The sequence below is a fragment of the Rhyacophila brunnea genome, unplaced genomic scaffold (assembly GCF_057557595.1).
Source record: "Rhyacophila brunnea isolate RB1 unplaced genomic scaffold, BYU_Rbru_1.0 scaffold_23, whole genome shotgun sequence".
NCBI classification, from domain to species: Eukaryota; Metazoa; Arthropoda; class Insecta; order Trichoptera; family Rhyacophilidae; genus Rhyacophila; species Rhyacophila brunnea.
The window spans coordinates 5,465,298-5,490,951 of NW_028232893.1; the positions used below are offsets into that span (position 1 = coordinate 5,465,298).

At 31.8% G+C, this 25,654-nt stretch overlaps 1 protein-coding gene across 10 annotated transcripts in view; it reads left to right on the top strand.

Annotated features, from left to right (window-relative positions):
• The window catches only part of ct (homeobox protein, cut), a 411,674-nt gene that overhangs the window by 338,104 nt on the left and 47,916 nt on the right, over window positions 1–25,654 (top strand). For 5 of the 10 annotated variants that reach the window (XM_085950763.1, XM_085950758.1, XM_085950760.1 and 2 more), the window contains one exon: window positions 9,055–9,329. In XM_085950763.1, the coding sequence (XP_085806889.1) occupies window positions 9,055–9,329 (275 nt within the window). Of the gene's footprint in view, window positions 1–9,054; window positions 9,330–16,433; window positions 16,461–17,465; window positions 17,976–25,654 lie in introns of all 10 variants that reach the window. The other 5 variants (XM_085950754.1, XM_085950756.1, XM_085950757.1 and 2 more) reach the window with 2 other exon arrangements.

Consider the following 25,654-nt stretch of genomic DNA (forward strand, 5'->3'; position numbering starts at 1 on the left):
TAGAAAAATCATATTTGAAAAAAATACGATGACCGACAGGATTTGAGCCCGTATAACCACTGGTATCTCGCCAACTGTGCATTAACCAATTATGCTACGAGCTAGTAGGTCATACATGAAATGCTTATCAAATTGCGCTGTTATTGGCTATCGGTTTTTGTATATTATTAAATCAAGTTATGTATGTTCTGTATTTAATTTAAGTTAATTTATATCCAACAGTAACATGTAAAATGTAGTTAGTTATAAATAGATAAAGGAGCCAAATCCGCCGGGTTGTAGTTTTCACTCATTTAGTGCTAACACCGCGACTGGCGCGTTTGTAGTCGTTGGCCATTAGATATAATTAACTTGTTATTTAAATGTGGTAATTAAAAGGTTAGCATTACCTTTTAATTACTACATATAAATAACACGTTATTTATATCAAATAGCCAACGACTCCAAACGCGCCAGTCGCGGTGTTAGCACTAAATGAGTTAGTCGATTTCAAGGCGAATCTATCCTAAATTCACTGTACGTGTGCGGATGGGTTAATATAAAAAAAGTCTACCCCTGCTTTTAACCAGAAAAAATATGTTTAATCTTAAAACAACGAAATACATTGACAAATTTTAACGTCTCATGAATAAGGGGACCATTCACCATCGCAGCTAACTGAAACATTATTAATCTGAGTGCCGCTCTTAGAGTAAACTAAAGCAGGTTTCCGTGTAAACAGAGCTCGGGTAGTTTTTATATGGGGTCGTTATCAAACTGTTAAGTCAGTCTCCGCCAGTGTACACTACTTCTCTCTCCTTGTGTGTCCCGCCGGCCGCCATTCCATGTTCCTCAGCCGTTTTATAATATACCAGGTGCTGATATCGAATTGTGTCAACACGGATTTTATGACGTTTTTTGTTTTGTTTTTTGCGGGGTATTTTTTTTAGTCTCATTGGATTGTAAATTGTAATAAAACTTGTAGCTTATTCAAGACAGTTCCAGACTATCAAAAAAAACGTACCACGCCCAAAATCGTGCTTCTATATATTATTAACAAGATCAATTTATTGCCATCATTAATTCATCGTCATAGAAAAGGACTCATCAATGTATTGTAATAATTAATATAACAGTGTGGTTTTACGGGAATGGGACGACTGGCCTCCGGACAATTGTACGCCGCACTATCGTAGACACGTGTAGACGACGTATTTTAATCAGTTTCTATCTACTACTTAGTAGTTTGAATTCATTTTACTCTTAACATAATGTATTCTTTATCGCGGATTGAGAATTACCATGCCTAAGGCTTTATATAAAATAAAAAAACTCTTTTTTCGTTGGAACTTAAACATATTCACAATTAAATCATTGTTTACGTCTGCACATTTACATTCTCACCAAATATCAAATCATAATATAATCATTGAAATATAAATAATAATATTGAATATTTTTTTTAAAGTACCTATAAGTACCTAACGTATATTTATTTTCGAACTCCGTGGCGTCCAGTTGTCCGGTGCCAAATCATCCTAGACCCGGTTTTACAAAAAATGTTTTTTTTAAATATCGTGTGTGAAGCCGTGTTTGAAGTACCGGACCGCCTCCAATATTTAATACAGTTTATGGTCATCAAGTATCAGAACTAACCTGCTATTCGTGATGCCAATTGGGAGGACAATAACTCTGTTCAACCAAATCGCTTCGGATGTTGATATATTTCACCTACGTGAGGATGAGTATATTGGTAGACGCTGTTTATAAATTCTTAAAATAGGGTCTGCTTAACTCATTCGGTGTACTTACTTGTACCTATCTAATTTTTATATTTTTTTCTATTTACATTTTTCTACTGTTTAATAACTTAATAGGTACTGATCTATTTCTTTTTTTTTATATAATTCTGTTTTAATAATATTTCTTTGTTTCTAAATGGCATGTTGTGAACGTCTTAAATTAATAATTTGTAATGTTCACTATATGTAAAAAGATAAATATTTTTTTTTTATAGTGAATTTATTATTGAAAAATTTTAAATAATAAATTGATTTTTTTTTTTTGAATATTTTACGCAATATTACTGACAAATTTTCACATGTACCTAAATATATTATCTATTTATTTAAATATTATCAATATCAATTGCTATCCTGACATCGTCATAGAGACAATTGTATTAATGGAGTAATTAATAATACGACAGTGTGACATTTATTTATATTCATAACTGAATTTCAAATCGATACCATTACTAACAAAAAAATATATTTTTGTGTGTGTTTGTAATTCGTGTGTGAAACCGTGTTAGAATTAACGGACCGCCCCCAATATGTAATACAATGTATCGTTATCGCATAATCATATATATACCGAATTAAAAATATATAGATTATTTTCTTTAGAATGTTTTACACAATGTTACTGATAAATTTTCGCATGTAAACATATATTATATATATATTTATTTAAAACCAAATCATAATTTACAATACAATAAATCAATTTGTAGATATATTAAATCAATAAGTAGTTTATTTCACAGCATATTGTTATGTTATAACCAAATTCACAAAACATTTCACATGTTTAATACTGTATTGACATGTTTAAATAATATTTCAGTAAAACTGTGCGAACCTCTTTCAATTTTTTTTAATGTTCGAAAATGTTTTACAGATATATTGTACGCGAACAATTAGTCACCGTTTTAAAATCATTCTTCTTATTGTGCCATCCCCTAGCAGAGGTCGGCCACCATCAAGGCGATATTATCTTTGTCATCTGCTACCCGGAACAGTTCAGTGGAGCTGCACTCGTACCAATCACGGAGGTTCTTAAGCCACGAAATGCGGCGCCGTCCTCTGCTACGCTTCCCATTGATCTTTCCTTGAATTAAAAGTTGGGGAATGCCGTATTTTTGTCCTCTCATAATGTGGCCGAGGTACTGTAGTTTCCTGGGTTTTATACTATGTAGAACTTCTCGGTCCTTCCCCATTCGATTGATAACTTCAACATTTGTCACCCGGTCAGTCCAAGGAATTTTGAGGATGCGTCTATACAGCCACATCTCGAAAGCTTCAAGTCTCCGTGACATTAAAATCATTGGCCGTATTATATCATAGATAAAAAAATATTGGGTAGGTCATGGGTTCACTCAAATTCTACTGAATAGTGACATTAGATTTTCGACTGCTCCAAACTGTGTCGTATCACTCGTATCCGTACTAGGCAGACAAAAAATTTCGACCGTTTTCACGTTGATTTTTTAAAAACAAACTTCTGTTTATTCTTCAATACCAATAATTCATTCTCTTTCTAATAATAAGTCTATTGACATATTCAATACCTGTCATTATACTCTTTCTTTTATCTTATTTAAAAATTTCATCGAAAAATAATTGTATTTTGTTCTTGTTGTAGCAATTGTACATGACTGTAACATTAGTCATTCTGCGCTGTTAAGTGAAAATATTGTGTTTTCTGGTTTTACTGAAATGAGAACTCAAGTCTATTTATTTAGAGATTGGGAAAACAATCCAATATTTTTCTGCATACTATAAGAGAAAGGTAGTTTAAAACTTAGGTTCTCATTTCATTAAAACCAAATAACTATATTTTTACTAAGCAGGGCAGTATTATTACTCTGTTTACTGCTGTATTTTATATATTAGTAGATGCATGCGCCGTTTATTATAATGTACGTATTAATAGTTTTTTTTACGAGAAATGACCATTACGCTTCTGCTCAACATGTTAATAGGCTTGTGTAGCAATATCTTGATATTGATAAGGGTCTTCGTAGTCATATGCAAAAATATTACGTGATGAAGAAGGTCCAATGAACTGTATTCATTGTTCTTACAGTCATCCCCTTGTCGAGTCTAAAGATGGAATATATCCAACCATTCAAGAGGGACCTATTCAGTACACCATAACTGAAGAAGGATCAAAATATCTCAAATTCTGAAGACAGCTAACACTCAAATTTGGTTGTTGATTGTTGTCTGAATTCAATTACTAAAAAACAAAATTATCAAATTCTCTCGGAGACGAATCATTAGCGTACTTAAATATCTATTTTGTATGTCCATATAAAAACTAACTTCAAAAAACATCAGTTTTATTGATGTTTGTTTGTTTATATGACTTTGTTATCTAGGGGTAGGCGGATTGCAAGGCGGGCGGCATTCTTTGAGCTATTTTCGACTGAAAGGCGCCGCCTACCGAGCCGATATCCGATTCACAGAATCCAAACTGACTGACACCCTATAATAGAATTAATGTATAAAAAAAACATAATATTACGATCAGACAAACTTATTTCTCACAAGTCAGTGATTATTTGTATACATATTCTTAGCGCCCACTGTAGAGCAGTGATCAGAGCACTGCACCTCTGAACCAGTGGATCAAGTTTCCAAATCCTTTAGCAGTGTGCCAATAATTGCTACTTTGTTATCAGAAAATCGCTGGACGACGTAAATAGTATTTCGGTGACCACTGCAGTCATCTATTACGGGATCTCTAAGAGTTGAAAGAGACTATAAGTTATCAGTATGTAAACCAGATTGATTTCATACCAGTTATTAAGAAAATCGAAAGACGATCACCAGAGTTTAATATTCGAACTTGGGTAGGTGCAGATTATGGGAGCAATTTCCGACATTTTGTTGCAAAGTAAGGTTAATTTAGGACTTACATAGCCATTCATTTTCAGTAATTTAGTTTGACCCTGAAACCGTTTTGTGTATCTTGCAGTAGCGAAGGGTGGAGGTAGGCTATTATGATCCGATATACATAGCGCATAATAAACTTTGTTAGTCATACGTATTTGTTTTTATTGAACTAAGACTACAATTTACTGATGATATTAGTTAGTTTTTAAAATCGATTAATCCCTGCCTAAACCTAACTATAATAGTTTTAGTATGTTTTGGGTGATGCGACAAAATTGTATACACTTTTTCATTTATAAGTACTTATTTGTTTTCGTTGAATTATGAATACATATTACACATTTTAATTTAATTTAATTGACTAAAACAAGAAAATGTTACCAATATATTAAAAAACATAAACGTCAAAAATTAATTCAAATATTCTTCAACTAATTTTGGTTCAGCTGACGTCAATATGTAGGTGCTACGATTCGCGTAGACACCTCTACGTTCGCCCATTCAAGTATTAGAGTGCTTCGGCCAAAGCGGTATTGTTCCGGATCAGTTTTATAAAAGTATGTAGCAGCAAGTGTTTTGCAAAGTCTACGCCACTAGATAATGCATTATATTGGGGCGGCTGTTGTAAAAATTGGCACTCGATTATCATGTGGCATACTGGTTAGGTTGTATAATGGAAAAATTGCGGTCTACACTCTGTTGTTAATTGGAAAAGTGGCGTAACTTAAAAAATGATTTACTATTTTATATTAAAATAATCAAGTTATCATATGAGGCGTCTAATTCCAAAAAGCGATAAGTCCACATTTGGTCAAAGTCAAGAAAAAAATACGCACGTATTCTTTGTATAATTTTACACAATATGCATTGATCTATATATTCCAAAACGCGACATAACCCTACGAAAAAAAATTAGAAGTCTCGATTTATTACAAAAAGCGCCGTGTTTCACGTTATTTAAAGTTTGGTTGATTTCGCGCGTGTTTAAGTCAACCAATAAAGGAACGTTCAATATTGAAAAGGACGTCTTCCATGCTGTAGCATCTGGTAAACTCATGGCAGTGCCACGGAAATATGTGCCTTATGCGGAATAAATTAAAAAGTGAGGTACTAGTAGCGCTACGTCCAATTTTATTTTGTCTATATTTATTACATTTAAGAGTTTATCGGTTGAAACAAATTGCCATGTGGTTCTAATTTCGACATAGAATACAACGGAAAACATAATCTCACGTTATAACAAATAATTGAAGCTTGAAACATAAAAACGTTGTTTCCCGAAAATATTGAATTGTGGACTTGTCGCTTTTTGTAATTAGACGCCTCATATCTCCTTTCATTTCTCTTGTCTTTCAATTTTTTTCAGGACATAGTAAAAACCGTGTAACTTTTGTTTTTAATAGAACGAAATTCAAAAATTCTAACCAAAGAATAAATGCTCTGTGTATACAATTGAATAAAAGGTACTTGTTAACTCTATAATAATCTATTTTTTACCAATATGGTATATTATAATATGAGTTTTATAACATAAAAATTAGCCAATTGACACTTTAAATTTATGGTAAAAATTACTTTTATCACTTGTAAGTGAGACTTTTGAACCTCCACTTTAGATTAGTTGTTAAGCATTCACCTAACCATTTCGATCATTATTCTAATTCAAACACACTTTGAAAAACGTGACGTTAATTTTTGCTAGACGTGTATTTCACGGTTTTGGAAGCGGATATTCTTCCACGACTCCACCATGGATACAAAAATGTAAACCTATAATTATTAAATCTAAATACAGCATCGTCATAGATGAGGGTTATTTATTTTCGTATTGTATCAATTATATTCAATCCTGAATTTTAAAGTAGTTACTGAAAATTAATTACAATTTCTACGTTTGTATAAGAATCCCTTAAATTTAATAACTATTCTTGCATACTTTTTATGAGCCTTATTTGCTAGCAGCCCTTAGGTATTAAAAACATAAGCCAAATGATTCTTTTAGGTTAAGTGCAATTTTGGAACAGTTGATTATTTAATTTTCTCAACCTTTTTGGCGCGCATTTTCATCAAAAACCACTTGTCATTTCATGTTACATAGATCCTTTTCCATTGTGATCCAAGTTTAACGGATATAGCTTAGGATTTCGTAGAAGGACGATTCATAGGAAATATACATTCGGGGAACAACGAAGGCCCATTGATACATTTTTGTTATTTACCGACTTGCGGTGACTTCTCAGGGATGATATCGCGACGGAAGTAAACTTCCCTTATTAGGGGATGTTTGTTTTTATAATTTCTTTTATATCACGCTAAATATGTAAACTATGTTTTTGTTTATAATGCATATGTCTAGACGTCGCGCTTATTTGATAATGTAGAAGTGATACTTCCTAGCCCGTATTTGCAGTTCTGAAAATTTTATACTACGATAAACTACATATTTATTTAGTTATGTACATTGTCGTGAACGAAAGATGTATCAAAAGAGTTTCAATATAACCTACTATTTACTGAAGCCGACTGAAATAAAAGGGTTACACGTAAGTTATACGTAAAACATTTCACCGTGGTACAGTTCGCCATGAGCGGACGTGTATCGGAAAGAGATAACCGCATACTATACGGTCTCCAATTTTATTAGATTCAATATGAATATTAATTCAATTTTCATAGCTGATTCATGAAATCAAGAATGAAAACCTAACCCTAACCTAACAAATAATCCAGTATTTGGCTATTTTACAACGTTTTTATTAGCTCGTATTCTTATTTTTGTCCGGTGGTTGTTTATCCGGTATACATCTTGCAATCGATTTTTAACTAACTTCCCGACTAGCTAGACATTTTAAACGTTTAGAATATATCAGAACACGATGCCAATGCATTATTTTAATACTTTTAGCCATCTTTAAGTAGAATTGAATTCATTTTCAGTTAATTCTGTTTTGTATGAAAAGTTAATTCGGAAGAAATCCGTAATCCAATCCACTATTATTGGTTGTTAGGGGTCTGGAGTCCTAGCAGGTCCTGTCAAAATGACATTTCAGTATTATTTCTATTAAGTACATTTTTTTTGATCGTTTAAGCAGAGTAAATTGAACAGAAAATTTAAAAACGTTGTATATAAAAATTTCTTTTTATCTTGTAATTATTAAGAGTTTGTCTGCTGCTGGCTTCCTGTAAAGTGTAAACCGACAAGAACCGTGTTTTATTTAAAACATGAATTTTATGTCAGTACTATACAACCTAAAGAGGTTGGACGGTCTTTAATATACGCCCATATATTTCCGATACAACATTTCACGGTGCTACGGCGAATTACATACGTACAAAGATCGGTGACAGTAGTGGATCGAGAGTGGTTGAGATGTTAGTGATAAATTTTATAATCCACCGCCTTCCAAAAGAATCTCAACTGTGGCATATACTATTCGCTAACACTGTAGGTACATACTGCATCTCTTCACATCACTTTGCTAACCCCCCGAGTGCACCTACCGCGCATCGCCGGAACCGATATTGGTTTAATGCTCCCCCGCGCCGGCGACGTTAATTTTTAATATAAACACTCGGGCCGTTTTACACATTTTTACCGTCTCTTTACCTGCTGCGCGACTTTTTGCGTCGCCATGTTTACGTTTTTTTTACAATGCCTCCCCGCGATTGGATTTTGGCGGGAACTCCGCGCGGAAGTGTGGAGCAGTTTTTAAAATTTAATGCATTCAGCTATGACGGGGAGGTGCCGATTTTTTGATCGGATTTGTAATTTTTTTCGTCCATATTCGAAATTATATGACGTAACAGAATAACAATATTAATATATTTATTTTTATTGCTATCTCGAATTATAGCGTTTTATAAGTAATTGTACTTAACGCTATATGTATCTCAAAATGTCGCGTTATGTAAGTCACATACTAATATACAAATTTTAGCCTAGTTCATTTAATTGTAATATAATATGTTTTTTGGCAGCTTGTCACATATACACGTATCAAAAACACTATGTTATAACCCCAAATAAAGTCATTCCATTTTAGCGCTATTTATTTTGATTTAACTGGATAACTAATTTGGTAGCCGCTATCAAATCCGAAACTATCATTATTTTTACAACAATATTCTTCCAATAGTGGCTTTTTTTTAACTTGTATTATATTAATGATTTATTTAGAATATTCTGGTTATTAGAAAAATTTGAACATCAAGTATTTTTAATTGATATTGGCCCGCGGGCCGCATGTCACATGGTTTGTAGAGATTAAAATTAATTTGCTAGTTGTTTAAGTTTTTTTTAAATAACTGTTAACGTTAGGCAAAATGATAATAACTATTTAACTAGTTAACTATTTGATTAAAATACTAAAACAAATGTTTTATTCTTTTACAGCATACTACGTTCAGTGGACATCTCAGCTGCCAGCGAAAACAAGCAATTCCAACAGATGCTCATCGAACGATCGAAGGCTCTGTCCCAAACCGACTCCCTCCCCCCGCAGCACCCAGCTGCCCTCATCCAGCCACCCCTCTCCCAACCACCCCCATCCCTGCCGCCACCTCCATCACCAGCACCTCTCAGAGAACTGGACACCAGCCGCGAGGAATCCGTCGAGAGAGAGCAGCTCCACCCGACTCTCCAGTCCCACTGCGACAGACGAAACTCAGGTGTGTTTCCAATAATGGCTTTGTCAGCAATAATTTGGCCCCAGGGCTTTCTTGGCACTGCTTTTGAAGGCTTTTGAACAACTATCTTTGGTCTATCCGCCGCCGTTGTGGTGTTTCCTATTTTACTTTCTGGATTTCACACACTTTTGCGGCTGGCGGTTTATAAAGGTGTTTGCTCTGACTGATAATCGATGACACAGTAGTAAAAGGGTTAAATTACACATACTTACCAATATAAAAGTCACACATTAATTATTTTAACCCAACTGTACTTAGTCATTAATTAGTAAAAGTAATTAGACAATTAATTATTTAAAATTTCTTTATTAAATAATAAAAATAGTTAAAATCAATTATCAATAACGCATTTAACCTAACCTTTGTTACATATAATTATGTGTCTAGAATCATATGATTTATTAGATTGTGAAGCAAATACATACTATTTATTTTTAAAACGTATATTGTCAACGTTTTAATCATCGATTTTTTTTAAATTACCCACCAATATCTAAAGCAGTCTTTGTAAAATTATTAAAAAACATTTTATCATAACGCGTTTCGTATGTTATTTTTTTTATTTCATGTACAAAAATAATAAATTAAAAGTACTAGAACATATATTCAATTTTTATTGACTAGTATTTTATTGTTCGAAAAATAAAACTATTAATTAGATATAAAATGATTTGCATGTTGAGTGTCGTTTGTTAACAATCAAATTTCTGACTGAATATCATACCTCTCCAAAATTCCCAAGTTTTTTTTATTTAATTTAATTTTATTTATAGTTTTTTTTTTAAATCAATAGAAAATAGGGCATTACAATTACATAGGTAAACTTTAATTTAAATGTAATTTTGTAATTATTATAATTAGTTTTATACGGTTACCATAGAGATTTATTTTAAACGGTAGGTGTACTTTGTTTTAGTATTAAGAGTGCTTGGTAAAGAAATATTATGAAACCCAACAAAAATATTTACACATTCTAACTCAATTAAAATCAATATATTTACTTGAAATGACATAGGTAATATTGATTAATTTGTAAACGGAGGATAGGTATAACAGATGAAAGACTGTAGTAGTCGTTCGTGATGATGGAGAAGGCGAGAATTTATTTAATGCTTCAAATAACTACAATGGTACCTACATGCAATGCAATATAATAAATATAAGGGTAATTCGGTGCGATGTGTCTTTAAAGGAAACTTATAACCAGTCGATTCTGACCCGCTATTTATTGACAGGCGCACTATGAAATAATATGTTGAAATTATTATGAAATAATATTAATTTGTAATGTTATGAAATTGCAGATTCACTATCTCATAACATTACGAAATCGTAGTATATATAGTTACTGACTGATTGTACGTGAAAAAGTATTAGTTAATAAATAATATTATAATTGAAATCTGGGTTACAGTAATCCGATGACAGCCGCAAGTTTAACGTAATATCAATCAATAAGTATGCCTTCAGTTTTCATTGAAATGAAATAATAGATACTTAGAAATGTTATTGGATAATCTGTATTTTTGAATAGTTAAACAATACCGTCGCAACGTAAGGTCTGGTGTTGACAGTTGCAGAAATTGAATTATAAATAATAGGTACACGCCAGCGAGGTAGAGAGTTTTCCATTATAGGGAATATCAATATTTGGGACAGATTGTACTTATACAGTGGCGATTTTACTTGAAACAGATGAGCCAGATGATTTGAAAGAAAGTATTTGAACCTTTAAAACACTTTGCGTAGGTATCACAAATTAAATGCAAAACAAATCAAAGCGTAAAATATCAAAGACCTGGCAACAGAATTATTGATATATTATTAACAATAATAGATTGACGTTTATCACATAAGCAAGACTGTTATAAGGGGGCTTCCCAAAACCGACTCCCTGTGTAATACAATCTTGGCATAGCAAGCAGTCCAACGAAATATAAGTATTGAGTTGAAATCCCATCTCTACTTAGATATTCTTCTATTGCTTTAATTTAAATAAAAAATTTTATAACATTTAACATACCATGAAAAGATATAAAGAAACAACGAACAAATTTCGTGTTGTTAACTTGCAACAATATGAGGTGAGGTGCGGGCAGATAAGCGTGCATTTAGAAACCGAAAAATAATATATTAAGTATTTAAATCTACTTCATGTTTCTTTCCGTATATCACGCAGACGAAATCGTGAGCGATCGCTAGAATAAATTGTAAAATCAATCACTAGTATGTCGTCTGGTTGCAATGGCTATGGGTTCAGGTCCCATTATGTCCCAAATAGATTCACTGTCCATAAGTGTATAAAATACAAGTTTTAATGTAGGTAGGTACCTATTTTACCAATAAAACTTTGAGAATCTCAAATTATATCGTTCACCGCCGTTTTCTGTTCTGCGAAAGGTTGATTATGATTAGTATTAAATACGGGCAAATCTTTATATGGTTCCAAACAATAGCGATCCGCTGTGCCTCGTCTACAAAAGAAAATGTCAACTCGGCATAGGTACCTACACACAAAACAATAATTCGATCAGAAAATACTCTGTTTTGTCGTCAAAGGAAACGATAATTGAGTAACTTTTCCCTATTTCGTATTATATTATCATTTATAGCTTTATATGATCGAAATGATTAAATTATAATATAATTTTAATATGACCGTAACATCTAACATAATATTTTCTTGCTATGGTACGAATAATTAATTTTAAATCATATCATTAACAACTTTAATAAAAACATATAATATATCGTCTTTGTTCTGGCAGAACACACTAACTGGAGAATACTAGTTTTGAGTAATTTGACTTTGAAGTTGTTAAAATGTTTGAAATGGTCTATCATCTGAGTTTATTAAGTAATCGTAAAAAGGATGACTTTACAATAAAGACTGTTTATTTATTAAGAAGGTTTCCAGACGGTAAAGTTCGAAATAAGGAACATTTTGGTATAACTAACTCAATATATCATTTTTTCGAATTAGTGTCTTCTGCCATAACAGTGACGATATTATATCTGCATATATATTACATATGTGTTACATATATATATTGAATATATGTTAGGTACATTTATTTTGTTTTTTCGACCATGTCCGATCCTAATAAGATCATGTGGGCCTCCACAGAGTAGAGGTTTGTACTAACAGATTTTGTTTTTACGAGAAATGGATGTCAGCCACTTGCTCAATCATTGGGTCCATACCCTGACTCAAACACTCATACACAAATTGAAAAACAATATGACGTGTACTTGCCAGACCCATGGTTCGAACCTGGGACCCACGACGTTGTAGGCCGACGCTTAAGCCGCGCGGCCATCATGGGTATATAATACGCATAATTTAATACGTCATAATAAATGTTAGCCTTCATAAGATATGTACACGTAATGTATATTCCGGAGGGAACATAGAATTAATGGGAACTGAAATACCTAACGGGTGTGGAGTAACAGGAACCCGATCTCGAGTGTGGAAGAAAATGGGATAAATGTAAACACATGTAATGAATACGTCATTCTCAGCGTGTCCTTCGTTCTGACAACTGCTCTCAGTTTATGCAGTGACGTTCATTCAATATTGGTGTATTTGAAGGTTGCAACACACACTATTGCACGTCTATAATGCGTGTTTCATTTTCGCAGGACATTTAAAAGCCTGCTTCAAAATGTATAGCCAATCTGAGCTATATTTATTAATCTGTTCTGTAGTATTATAATCGTTTACAAAGATAATAGAAATAAGACCTGGATGACTCATGTCTGGATAATTGAAATTTAGATAATCGCATTTTTAATGTCATACTAATTGTATTGAAATACAGATATTCAAAAAATATGTGAAGTTTTGAAAAATATCCGTCACGACCCGCCAAGTTATCAGCACAAAAAACCTTAATGCGAAATAAAAATGCAAGTTATCGTAAATCATCTCGTACAAAACTGGCAACGAGGCATGACGCGGTCGTTAAAAATTTAACTAATTATTTGCCATTATTTCAACAAAAAAATCTCATATTATCATGGTTTCTGTATCGCTAAAAAACTAAATCAACGCCAACCCCGATAAATCAAATGGTTTTCTCGTAAGTCACTTGAATATATTTCACCTGCAGCGCTGTTTTGTTTACATCATTACATCAGATTGTACAAGTTTATGCATTACATTATTTTTCTTTTCTTTCGACCATGTTCCATCCTAACAGGATCATATTGGCCCCCACAGAGTGGAGGTTTGTATTAACAGATTTTATTTTTACGAGAAATGGATGTCAGCACTTGCTCAACCTTCTAGGTCCATACTCTGACTCATAAACAAATTTAAAAACAATATGTGTACTTGCCAGACCCAGGATTCTAACCTGGGACCCTCGACTCTATAGGCCGGCGGTTAAACCACGCGACCATCGTGGGTGTTTGACACTATGGTCAAATTAATAACTATTTCAACATTTGTTACTAAGTGTTTGTATACAACGACAAAAACAATAATGACAAAAAGTAATACACACTATTTAATAACAAACAATGCCTAATTCTTCCACGTGTACTGTATGCACACAGGTATAGGTATATCAAGTTAGATCTTTTTTCCATTTTGCACTACGGTTTTCTATTAATAATTGACAATTAACGCGTTAGAAATAATAGATGTTTGATTCAAAAATACGTTTAGTATGTTAATTGGTATGTTACTTGCATATTTCAATATCTACTCTCTACTCTATAATATTAAAATATAAGCTAAAATCTACAACACACACAATTTTCGCCTATTTCCCGTTTTTTATTATTCGGTACACAATAGTGCTAACGCAATGAAAACAATAATTCTATAAATTTCGAAGGTCTTACAACTAATTTGTTTATAAATCATGCATCCAAATCTAAAACCTTCACTAGTAAATTCCTCACGGATACCTAGTTATCATATAGAAATGCAAAATAAACATGAGTGTGTTTTATTTTCTTTTCGAGATAATGGAACTTAAATATTTAATTAGTCCGCGTCGTTGTTTTTCGCTTGTAACAATGGGTGAGTATCTAAGAGTTGAGGAGAGAGGGGCTGTCAAGATGGTCAGAGGGGCGAAGCGCTATCGGTATATTTTTTTTATCAAGCACTCTTAGTCGATTATATAGAATTACCTTTGTCGTTAAATAAATTTGTATTTTTGTTACACTCCGTACCTAAATATTGATGAATTATTCACTAACGAACAGAGCAGTAATTAGGGTGTCCGTTGTTAATTTTAAGGCCGTTTAATTCAGCGCACTGACTCGTGAATTTGCCAGTTTTTTTTAATATTTTATAATCATTATTATTCAGACTTCCATACATAGTAAGCATTAGTGCAATAAAATACGTGCAACTGAGTCTCTAGTGTCTAAGGTGTGTCCCAAAATGTCTAATTTTCTTCGTTTAATATTTAATAAACCAATTAAAATATTAACTTTAACTGAGAGAACCTACATTTGTTATGTAATAATTAATATATTACGCAAAGAAATGTTTTACAGTAATAAAACTTGACACATGAAGTGTCTTTATTTATCAATAATATTCTATGGCGTTCCAATAAAACTAGATCAATCGTTTTTTGTCAGAAATAAGCTTTAAAAGCCTTAATTTATGCATTAATTTATTATATAAGTTAGAATTAACTACCTATTCGTTGTCACTGTGTATTTACCTTTTGGTGAGTGCACACATTGCCTGAAGCTGCCGTTAGGCAAAACACGGGTAGCAAAAAAAGTCTTAAATGGAATATTTTAAAACTTAAATCCATTAGAATTTAAATTCAGATTCCATCAAGTACCCTCGGTCGATAGTATTAATATTAGAATTATGTAATTACAGATCTCAAAATGGTACATAAAAAATATAAGTCGGGATTATCAGCGATAGATACGAATATAGTTATATAGTTTAATTTTATTTATATACAATTGCATTTAATAGGAAGTTTTAAAACTTACGTATTTTTTTTAAATTACTTTCATGTAAATTTGATAATTTCGACTATTTTTACTGAAAATTTTAATTCGTTTTCGTAATATTAAAATATTAAATGATACATATTATCAAAATGGTAATTGTTAAAACATAAAATATGTGTTTATTTATTTTAATTTTAAAGTACGTTACAAAAAATACACCCTCTTATACGTTTTTCCAACAGTAGTAGTTGGAACAAATTGCATGATTAGCTCGCATAAATTAACCTTGGTTCGGTAGCGATATATACAAGCATTACTGCGGTATGCCTTCTTAATTTGTACATGCAGTGTATATGCCTTGCAAAAACTATGACCTATTTATGTATACGTACTATAGGATAATACCTATAATACAAATCCGTACAGGCAATCCATTAGTTTACGAAAATTAGTATAACTATCATTTTTCAAAAGATGTTCAACCTTAAAACATTATTTTACTAATATTTTCATTGTAGATTCTTCTAATCGATATCAATGTTCACTTCTACCAAGCACTCTCAACATAACGTTATAATTAGGTACATATATTTTTTCAGCGTTTACTTGTTAGTATGTAATTATGATGATATTACTTTTTTTAAAAATCCCTATTTTTTTCATATTCAAATAAATATTTATCTTTCTTAACATTTAGTCATTATAAAATATATACTTAAATTTTTTATTTTATTATTATTTTCATGAAAAAACTAGGTAAATGACTACCATTATTTTTTACATAATTTGGTGTTTGTTATATTATAATATATTCATTTTTGTTTTATTTTAAATTGCTGTATGAAAACTTTAAATTTATTAATTTCGAGTGTTCTATTTTTTTAATGATTCAAAAATCGAACATGTTTTTTAAAAATATAATAATATTGTTCTTAATTTAAGCAAATTGAAAATATAACATTCCAATTTCAAAACAATCGGAATTTAACTGATTGAATCCGGAGCCAATCAGAAAATTGACCCGTTGAATCCCGGATGCCGAATCACATCGATATAAAATGTGAAATGTAACAAAAATCATTAGTTATAATAAAAACATTTTTCTGTCATAAATAACACTAACCATTGTTGCATGTTCTCTGCTCTTAGCTCACGATTTCATGCCGTTTCGATTATGTAAGTTTTCATAATATTATATACATTTGCTCTAATTTTCATTTCATCTGATCAAATGTTTTTTTTTAATATATTTTTCACATTATAACTATTGATTGGCTTGAAATTTTCCTCTAACTTGTTATAATCGCGCCGATTTTTTTTAAATTTCCCAAAATATTACAAGATCTAACGGTGTAACAGTATTCAAAAATGAAATCATTGAAAATTTTACCCATTGACAATGTTATCCATTAATGTTCAAGAACTCCATCCCGTATACGTAAACCATAGGTTTATAAATATTTTTTTTACTTTCCCCCAATATCCTTCTTTTTTTATAATTTATTTGCCGACAATGGGTTAAGAATAGTTTTAACCCTTGTGGCGCGTCGGTGTGAAAAGGTGTGCGGCGGTACTCGAGATATATTCATCTTTATTTATTATATGTTGATTTAGATATAGACTTATCCAAATGTGATTAAAACATAAAATATTTGTTTCAATATGAACAAGGAAACTACAGCTCAATTTAGTATAGAAGTAACTACATGTATAACTGATTATATCCGCATTAGTCGAGATATAACTTTATTGTATTTTTACATAAAATATAGTTTACATTCAATTTATAGAGAAAAAAAACTTCGGCACATTTTGATTATATTTAGCTGCTTTAAAACGACGTCAAAATAGATATTATTGTGATAATAAATCTATTAAATATATTTTTGAAATTGTATTGTTGAAAATTATACAAAACAATTAATTATTTTTGTATTTTTTTTTTAATAGTTTGTAGGAGAGAAAAAAATCACATTTGGTTAGGCAAAATACGTTTCATATAACGAACGAACAGACATGCGTATAAATCAACCGATTGGTCTACGTTCCACAACCACCTTTCAGTTTATTATTATTTCACCCTCACTCCAAACAACCCCATGGCCCGCAAGGGTCGTACTCCGCGCCACGCGGTCTACCATCATTCAGACCTTCAACAGCGGCCGTGTTTCGGTTTTGCAGGCGGAGGTGAAGAACCAGTGCCACAGTCTCCGAGCCCACCGCGACCTACCAATAACAATACGACACACCTGAACCACAACCACGGAGGAAGTCCCTTTCCATTCGATGAACTCCGCAGTCAATTTCGCTTCGCTGATGACCCTGGACCTCTTCCACCTGGCGCATTAGTAGGAAGATTAGGAGACTCATTAATACCAAAAGGAGATCCAATGGAAGCACGCTTGCAAGAAATGTTGAGATACAATATGGACAGATATGCCACGCAAGCCCTAGATACCTTACATATATCAAGAAGAGTAAGAGAACTCCTTAGTGTCCATAATATTGGACAAAGACTTTTTGCCAAATACGTTCTGGGACTCTCGCAAGGGACTGTCTCTGAACTGCTGTCCAAACCGAAGCCCTGGGACAAGCTGACTGAGAAGGGAAGGGATAGCTACAGGAAGATGCACGCTTGGGCGTGCGATGATGGCGCAGTCATGATGCTGAAGTCTCTCATCCCCAAGAAAGGTAGGAGGCTCACTTATACGTAGAGTGGCCTCTTCTGAAACGACAGATAAATCTAAAAAACGGCGTACAACATAGCTATTAGTCACGTGAAGAGCAGCTATGATCAAACAGTGGCGTAATAACGTAATAATTAGGAAAATATTTGATAGGTATCTCTAAATCGGCACCTTTTTTGTCTCTTTGGTCAACGTTTCATAACAAACTACAAAACATTTTTGGAAATTATTCCTTCAGTCATACCAATGACATTTCTTGATCCATAGTATGTTTGCATTTAGAAGTATTTCTTACTCCATAATAATATCTGCAGGATTGTTTCACAATTCTCGTGTCATGTCTTTAGCTCCATCCTGTAAACTACCATTTTCAGTCGCTCATATATAATGTTTTACATAGTTTAAGACCAATTTGTAAACAAAATTCGATATTTTCCATCAATAATAGCGAACACTTCGTCCATATACTCATCTAAAGTTATAATGGTATGGATACCCTAACGAATGGCGATTCATGGTAAGATTTCTCTAGATTTTACTAAACTTAACTGTAATGTATTGCACACTTTCGTTTTTAACATACATTTAATAACTATTTACATCAGCTTTATCCCTTAGAACCATATTTTATGTAATGTAAAAAAACAGCAAAATTTAAAAAAAAATGGTGCGCCGCAAGGATATCATCTTGGGCCATTTATTTGTTTAGCATTTTTTTATAAAAAAATAAATGTTGCAAAATGCTGTTTTCCTTCGTATAATGAAATTAGAGTCAATAGAAAGGAAAGGTTTTCAAATGTGGATTTAGAGTTGTGGATGATAAACCAATGTGACAGATTTGAAGAGTATATTATCAGTACCGCCGCCGCTTGTCTCAACCGCCTCACCTAATAAAAAACCTGCATATACCCATCTTGAAAAGATTATTCTCACACGTCAAGATTTATCTGAAGTTTCGGATCGGCCACTCTGCGATTTCTTTCTGTTTAACTACTGTGCTCTTGTCCTTGTCGCTTAACTGTCTTCAAACCGCTTGCCTGATGCTGCTCTCTTGATATTATAAATACTAATCTCACAGCTGGAATCGCATTCATCGTATTAATGACCATATAATATGTACTTATATTCGACTTTTCTAACGTATAACGTGACAACTCGACATAAAAATCCGTAGAACAACGCGATAACTTTTGAAAACATCTTTTAACGCATTTATTTTTATCGTGATATATATTTCGTTCAATAAACTTGTGTATACCGTAAGACGTAATCATTTTCTATCATTCATACATCATTTATTTTTTTTAATGAAAATTTATATAACTCTTCAGTTATATGACATTCACTATATCCTTTTTTTATAAAATCAGTATATAGGAAAACAAAACTGATAAAAAATAATAGGTGACATTACACGTCATCACATTTTTATGATCATATAAAAAAATAACAAAAATACGTTTGTATCTATCCCACAATGCAATACAGTCATAAATAAATAAAATAGTATTAATTTATTTTTCTCTGGTAGGGATGTACCTATATCAAAATATTTATTACAGTTGACACGTGTGCCGTAACCAGAAAGAGGTAAGTCTATTAATAAGATTATATACGAAAATGGTTATAATATTTAAAATATTTCAATAGTTATTATTGCTACTTTCGTTTGATTTCATTGATTGAGTTGAGACATTCAAAAGTAGTCACTTATATTGAATATCTCAATAATTATCGACTTACCTCTTTGATTTTCATATAAAAAATATATATAAATAAGTATACTTAACTACATATTATTATTCTATTAAAAATACGTTTTTTTCGAAGATCTCAAGTAGGTACTAAATTTGTATTATTACTTGACTGTTAACATCTCATTGTTAGAAATGTTTCACATAGTATAACGTCATAACTCATAATCATGTGTTTATTGTTATAGTACAAATTGCAACACATACTTACATATTATTATTTATTGCTAATTATTACAAATAATTACCGTTCAAACAATCAATTTACAATAGTGTGTTTTAAGCGTACCTATATTAATTCTTTACGTGCATAAAATCTATCGTGAACATAATTTATAGTGATAATTGAACAGTGTAGTACAATAGTAATCACTTTAAAATGTTATATTTAAAATAATTAACGTTCATATGTAGATGATGTTTTATTACCATCGTTCACGAATCAATTATTGTATCGTTAATAACGACATAAGTAAGTTATCGCAGTTTACGAAAAAAACCTGCTTAGTCTTATAAAGATGTAGCAATATCTAGACTTCGTAATTAAGTTTTCCAGATATTTTTATTATAAAGAATGCCTTTTCGTCTTTCGTTATATTGTAAAACGTATCAAACATCTTTTTGATGCCATCAAAATGATTTTATGTAATTTATCAATTGCTTTACAGTTGTCAAACACGTATACATTGAAAAAAACATTCTCTCAGTATTCCATTACAATATGACATATTTGGTTTCGAATTGAAGTCACTAATTGTATCCAATACTCTAATATATCCATATAATGGTGTAATATATTAATTAATTATTTCTATACAAATTAAATGGATTCATTCCTCTCACTATCAGAATTATTGATTCTGTAACACTTGTTCAAAATTATTGTGTAAGATTTTTAGTTCATTTTGCAACATCTGCATTACACTAGCATAGGGTGATGACAAATGACAATGAACGGTTTAGTCTACGGCAGTAGATGTCAACTAACTGCATTAGTAATCCCATAATATTAATTTGATTTTTAAAAAGATGCATTATTCATTAATTTTCAATTATTGTCTTTTGATATACAGGAATTCTTCAATAAGCATAAAATTTTATTACAATCCTTCCATTATTTAAACTCTTAAATATGTTAATACTTTTCTATTTGTCATTCGCAAAATATGACCACTTTTGCAGACTATAAATAATCAGTAATTCAATTAAATTATCTTTTTATTTACAGACTTTACTATTGATTTAGATAAAAGTCATTGTGAAGTATCGGGAAAGTTAACTGGAAATGATTGTTTTTGAGACAGTCATATTTCTTTGGCCACTGTCTTTAATAAACTGTTGCCGATCACTGGCTTACAAATAGTCTCGCAAAAGCTTCTATCTAATGCTGACAGACAGACAAGTGCAATTTCTATCATCTTGAAATGCTCATAGGTATATACAAATACATATTTTGGTTATGTCATTGTGTTGAACAAATTGTACACATCCTATTATTGCATAGTATGTCTGTTAGATACAGCAATATCAAAAGTACTGTTCTCGTTGAAAAAAAATACATTTAATGCCCAAAGTAGATTGGAGGCTAGAACAATCGCATCTTATTCTGTAGATCGCGCATTAAAAAGCACTAACTCAAATTCACGTGTTTTTTTGTTTATATCGATACCTATAGAGGCCTACATGATAATAATATTGTCCCTGAAGTTAAGGAATCGTAAATTTGAATACGTCAGTTCGTCGCCCCTACAACTTTAGATTCAGCTTTAACAAGTAACAAAAGAAATTAAACTAACTCACAAACCAAAACGATAATATATATTCTACAGGTTGGTTTATAAGTTGATAAGTATTTCGGTCGACGCACCATTATCGAAACTACAAAGATTAATATCTGTTTCTACGGTATCCTTCCTCTCTTTTACTCGAGTAACTTTTCAGAAATAATGCTTTTTATTTTGGAAACCGTATTATTTTCAAGCAAGTTATTAAATATTATATTGTTTACTTGAATAAATTAGTTTCTAATCACTTTATTCCTGAGAACACTAGAATAATATTCAATTATAAAAAACCGCAGCAAATTATCAAACTGAAATATTTAATTGTTGTGAATTTCGCACTAAATTTAATTACTTAACCCATCACCTTCGTCCATTTTCCAAAATTAAATTCTACCACGTAAATGCTAATTCAATAAATAAATAATTATTGACAATGATTATGTAGTAAAAAAATATATATATTGAAACAAGTAAGGTGATCAACAATTCGCGCCTTTTTTTGAAACTCGATTTTTTTCATCGTTTTCGCGATAAAAATACCGCTCATCTATTCTATAAATCAGCGCTCGAAATCGAAAAGTTTACGAACCGGAGCGCTCGAAAATTTTCTGAAGATATTAACAAGGTTATCAAATTTTATGCGTATTTTATAAACATAAGTGTGCTAGATTTTTTGTTATATCTTTATATGGCATATCTAGCTCAGACCCTCAAATTATTTTGTCCGTGAGACGGAGCGATAACTTTACAGATTTCACGAACCAGAACGGCGCTCCGATGCGTTCCGGTCCATTTCGAGCCCTGCTATGATTGATCTTTCTCTGCGATGCGTATATTTTGACATGACAACATGGAAAAAGTTTGACAAACATGTTGAAACATTAAGTACTTTAACTAACTTAGTAACGTTAAAGTGAAGTTTAAGTAACTTTATAGAAGATATTTCTATTCAGTATACGTTACGAAATAAAGATCTAAAGTGCTCACTTATATTTAGAATACAACTTGTATTATTCATATTGGACATAACTTTCGTTCGATCTATATAAACCCAATTCACACTGTCAAACTGCCATAATACCGAACTATAATACGTTCGCGAATTTCTGACGACAAACGCTACCGCGCGAAAACACCCGGCGCGTTCGCGAGCTGCAGCCGCCTGCCATCAGACCTGGAACGCATCATTTTTACATCATCATCATGATATCGCTTCCGAGTCATTAAGTGCGCCGTTTCGGTTTGATGCTCGTTACTTTTGATCATAAAGCGACTTCCAATTGGTACGATATGTGGCGCCACACTCTTGCGACATATTGCACCGAAGATGGCATCCCAACTAAATAGTGACAGCAAGTCCGCAGAATAAATCAATCAAAAACGGTTTGTCTCTAGCTAGAACAAAATAGCATAATACGTAGCACAGTAGATTCAGGATTCTAGATTCTTGTAATTGCCTTAAATTCCCTCGTGGCAAACCATTTAGTCGTATTCATAAAGGTATATAAAAAAATACTCCATCTCTTTATTTAAGTGCTACATCGATAAGTGACAGTTAATCTCTTAATAGCTTGATAATTCAATGCCTCATCGTACAACTTACAATTTAAATGGTAGGTATATTATGTATGGTATAAAAATGACACTTCCAAACATTTTATTCAATTGAGGTAGTGTAAGGGAACACAGAATTAATGGGAACTGAAATACCTAACGGATGTGGAGTAACAGGTAACCGATTTCGAGTATGGAAGAATATGGGATAAACACACATGTAAGAATACGCTTGTCTTTCATTCTGACAACTGCTCCGCCGTATGCACTAACGCTCAATCAATATTGGTGTATTTAAAGGTTGCAACCCACAGTATTGCACATCTATTATTATATTGTATGTTTCATTTTCGTGGGACACTCACACATTCAAAACCTTGCTTAAAAGTGTAATGTATTGGGGTATAGCCTATCTGAATTTTATTAATCTATTCTGTGAAAGGAACCATGCCTATATACCTATAGATACTGAGTATTTTCGAGTCCGTAAATATGACATTATGAAATAGTATTGGAAAAATTAGCTCTATCCATCGTAATAGTGATCAATTTTTAAATCAACGCTCATTTCCATATTGTATTAGTGTATTTTATATCACATTTGCAGCTGTGGTATACAGAGTTTCCACTTCATAACTTTTTACTCCGTCTCTAGTACGAAAATTATGTAATGATGTTTTTAAAATAATTTTTTACATACTACATAATATATTATCGATTTATTTATTTAATTCTACATATATTAATACGAATGAATATCATTTGATATAATTTTATGTGAGGAAATCAGGCAAAGAGGCATATCAGTGTAGTAAAAAGTGCAAAGTTATAAAATGTATGCTCTACCTGGAATGCGCGCGAGATTTTACGCGCGAGTCAAAACGCGCCATGTGGACAAGGTCTTACATAATATACATAATATACCAATACGAAAAATCACACTAGATAAACATACTTGACTTCTGAATACCGTGACACGTAATCGAAAGAAGAAGAGTAACTAAATTATGTTTGATTTATTTTACAAAATTACATAATAATATAATGTTGTCTAATTAAAGTTGATATAGAAAGGCAACTCTGTAAATAATTTTAATGTTATTACACTTTCTAATGATCTATTGAAAATTCTTTTTGATCGCTTTTAAAATCAAAAAGTCTCGTTTCGCTAATTATTTATCATTGCTAATTCCATAAACAATCCAGTAATCTTTGTACATACGCATTTAAGTAGAATTTCTTAATGTAAAATATTGGAGAATAGAAAATTGACACAGGTTTTTTAATTGTAGGAATCATGCAAATTGGTAAAGTGAACATTTCATTCAATATAATAAAGAGGTTTTGTAAATTATTAACAAAAAAATATGTAAATATATAGTCTATTAAGTGACTATAGAATTATGAGTATTGAACAAATACAAACAAGTGCCCCAGTGGCCAAGAAGTGCAAATCCAATTTTAAATTTAATTCCACATTCTATTAATGAAGTCTTATTCAATAATCATCCATTACCTTTATCCCAAAATATTGTTACTTCATTATTTCCAACAAAAATAGTACACACTAAACTTTGTCAGTCATACGTATCCGTTTTCATTGAAATACGAATGAATTAGTACTGCGTACTCAACAATAGCGAAGGGTGAAGGTAGGTTGTAGACATCCAACAAAAATAGTAAACAATAAAACTTTTTCAGTCATACGTATTTGTTTTCATTTAACTAATAATACAAACTGTAGATTTTGTTGGTTTGTTTTTAAAATACAATTAAAATTAAACTCTGCTTAAACCAAACCATAATAGACAAAAAATATTATCAAATAAGGCTTAGTTTAGGCAGAGTTTAATTGAATTTTAAAAACTAACCAACACGATCTACAGTTTGTATTCTTAGTTAAATGTAAACAAATAAATACGTATGACTGACAAAATAAATTTGAGTGTTTACAATTTATGTTGGATCTCCACAGCCTACCTCAAACCGTCGCCATTGTTGTATATACAGTACTAATTCATGGAATATAACCCATGTTGGGATACATAATAAAATAAATTAGAGATAGTAAAACAATCTTGTAGGCGTCTTTAAATATATTATGTTAATTTTACTAATAGAGTAATATACATATTATACACACCCACGGTGGCAGCGCGGCTTAAGCGTTGGACTATCATACCTTGGGTCCCAGGTTCGAATCGTGGGTCTGGCAAGTACACACATTGTTTTTCAATTTGTGTGTGAGTAGGGTATGGACCTAATAGGTTGAGCAAGTGGCTGACATCCATTTCTCGTAAAAAACAAAATCTGTTAATACAAACCTCTACTCTGTGGAGGCCCATATGATCCTAATAGGATCGGACATGGTCGGAAAATATACATATTATATAAAGCATTATTGACATTTTAATTCAACGCTAAGAATATAATTATTTAGAGACCTTTATTCATCCAGCGCACCCCAAACCTGTTTCGGTATGAACGCAAAGCAATCATAAAAAAATGATACCAATTAGATATAATCTTCATATGATATGTACACACATACCTATTATTTTATAATTATTGCAGTTTTTAATAACTTGCCA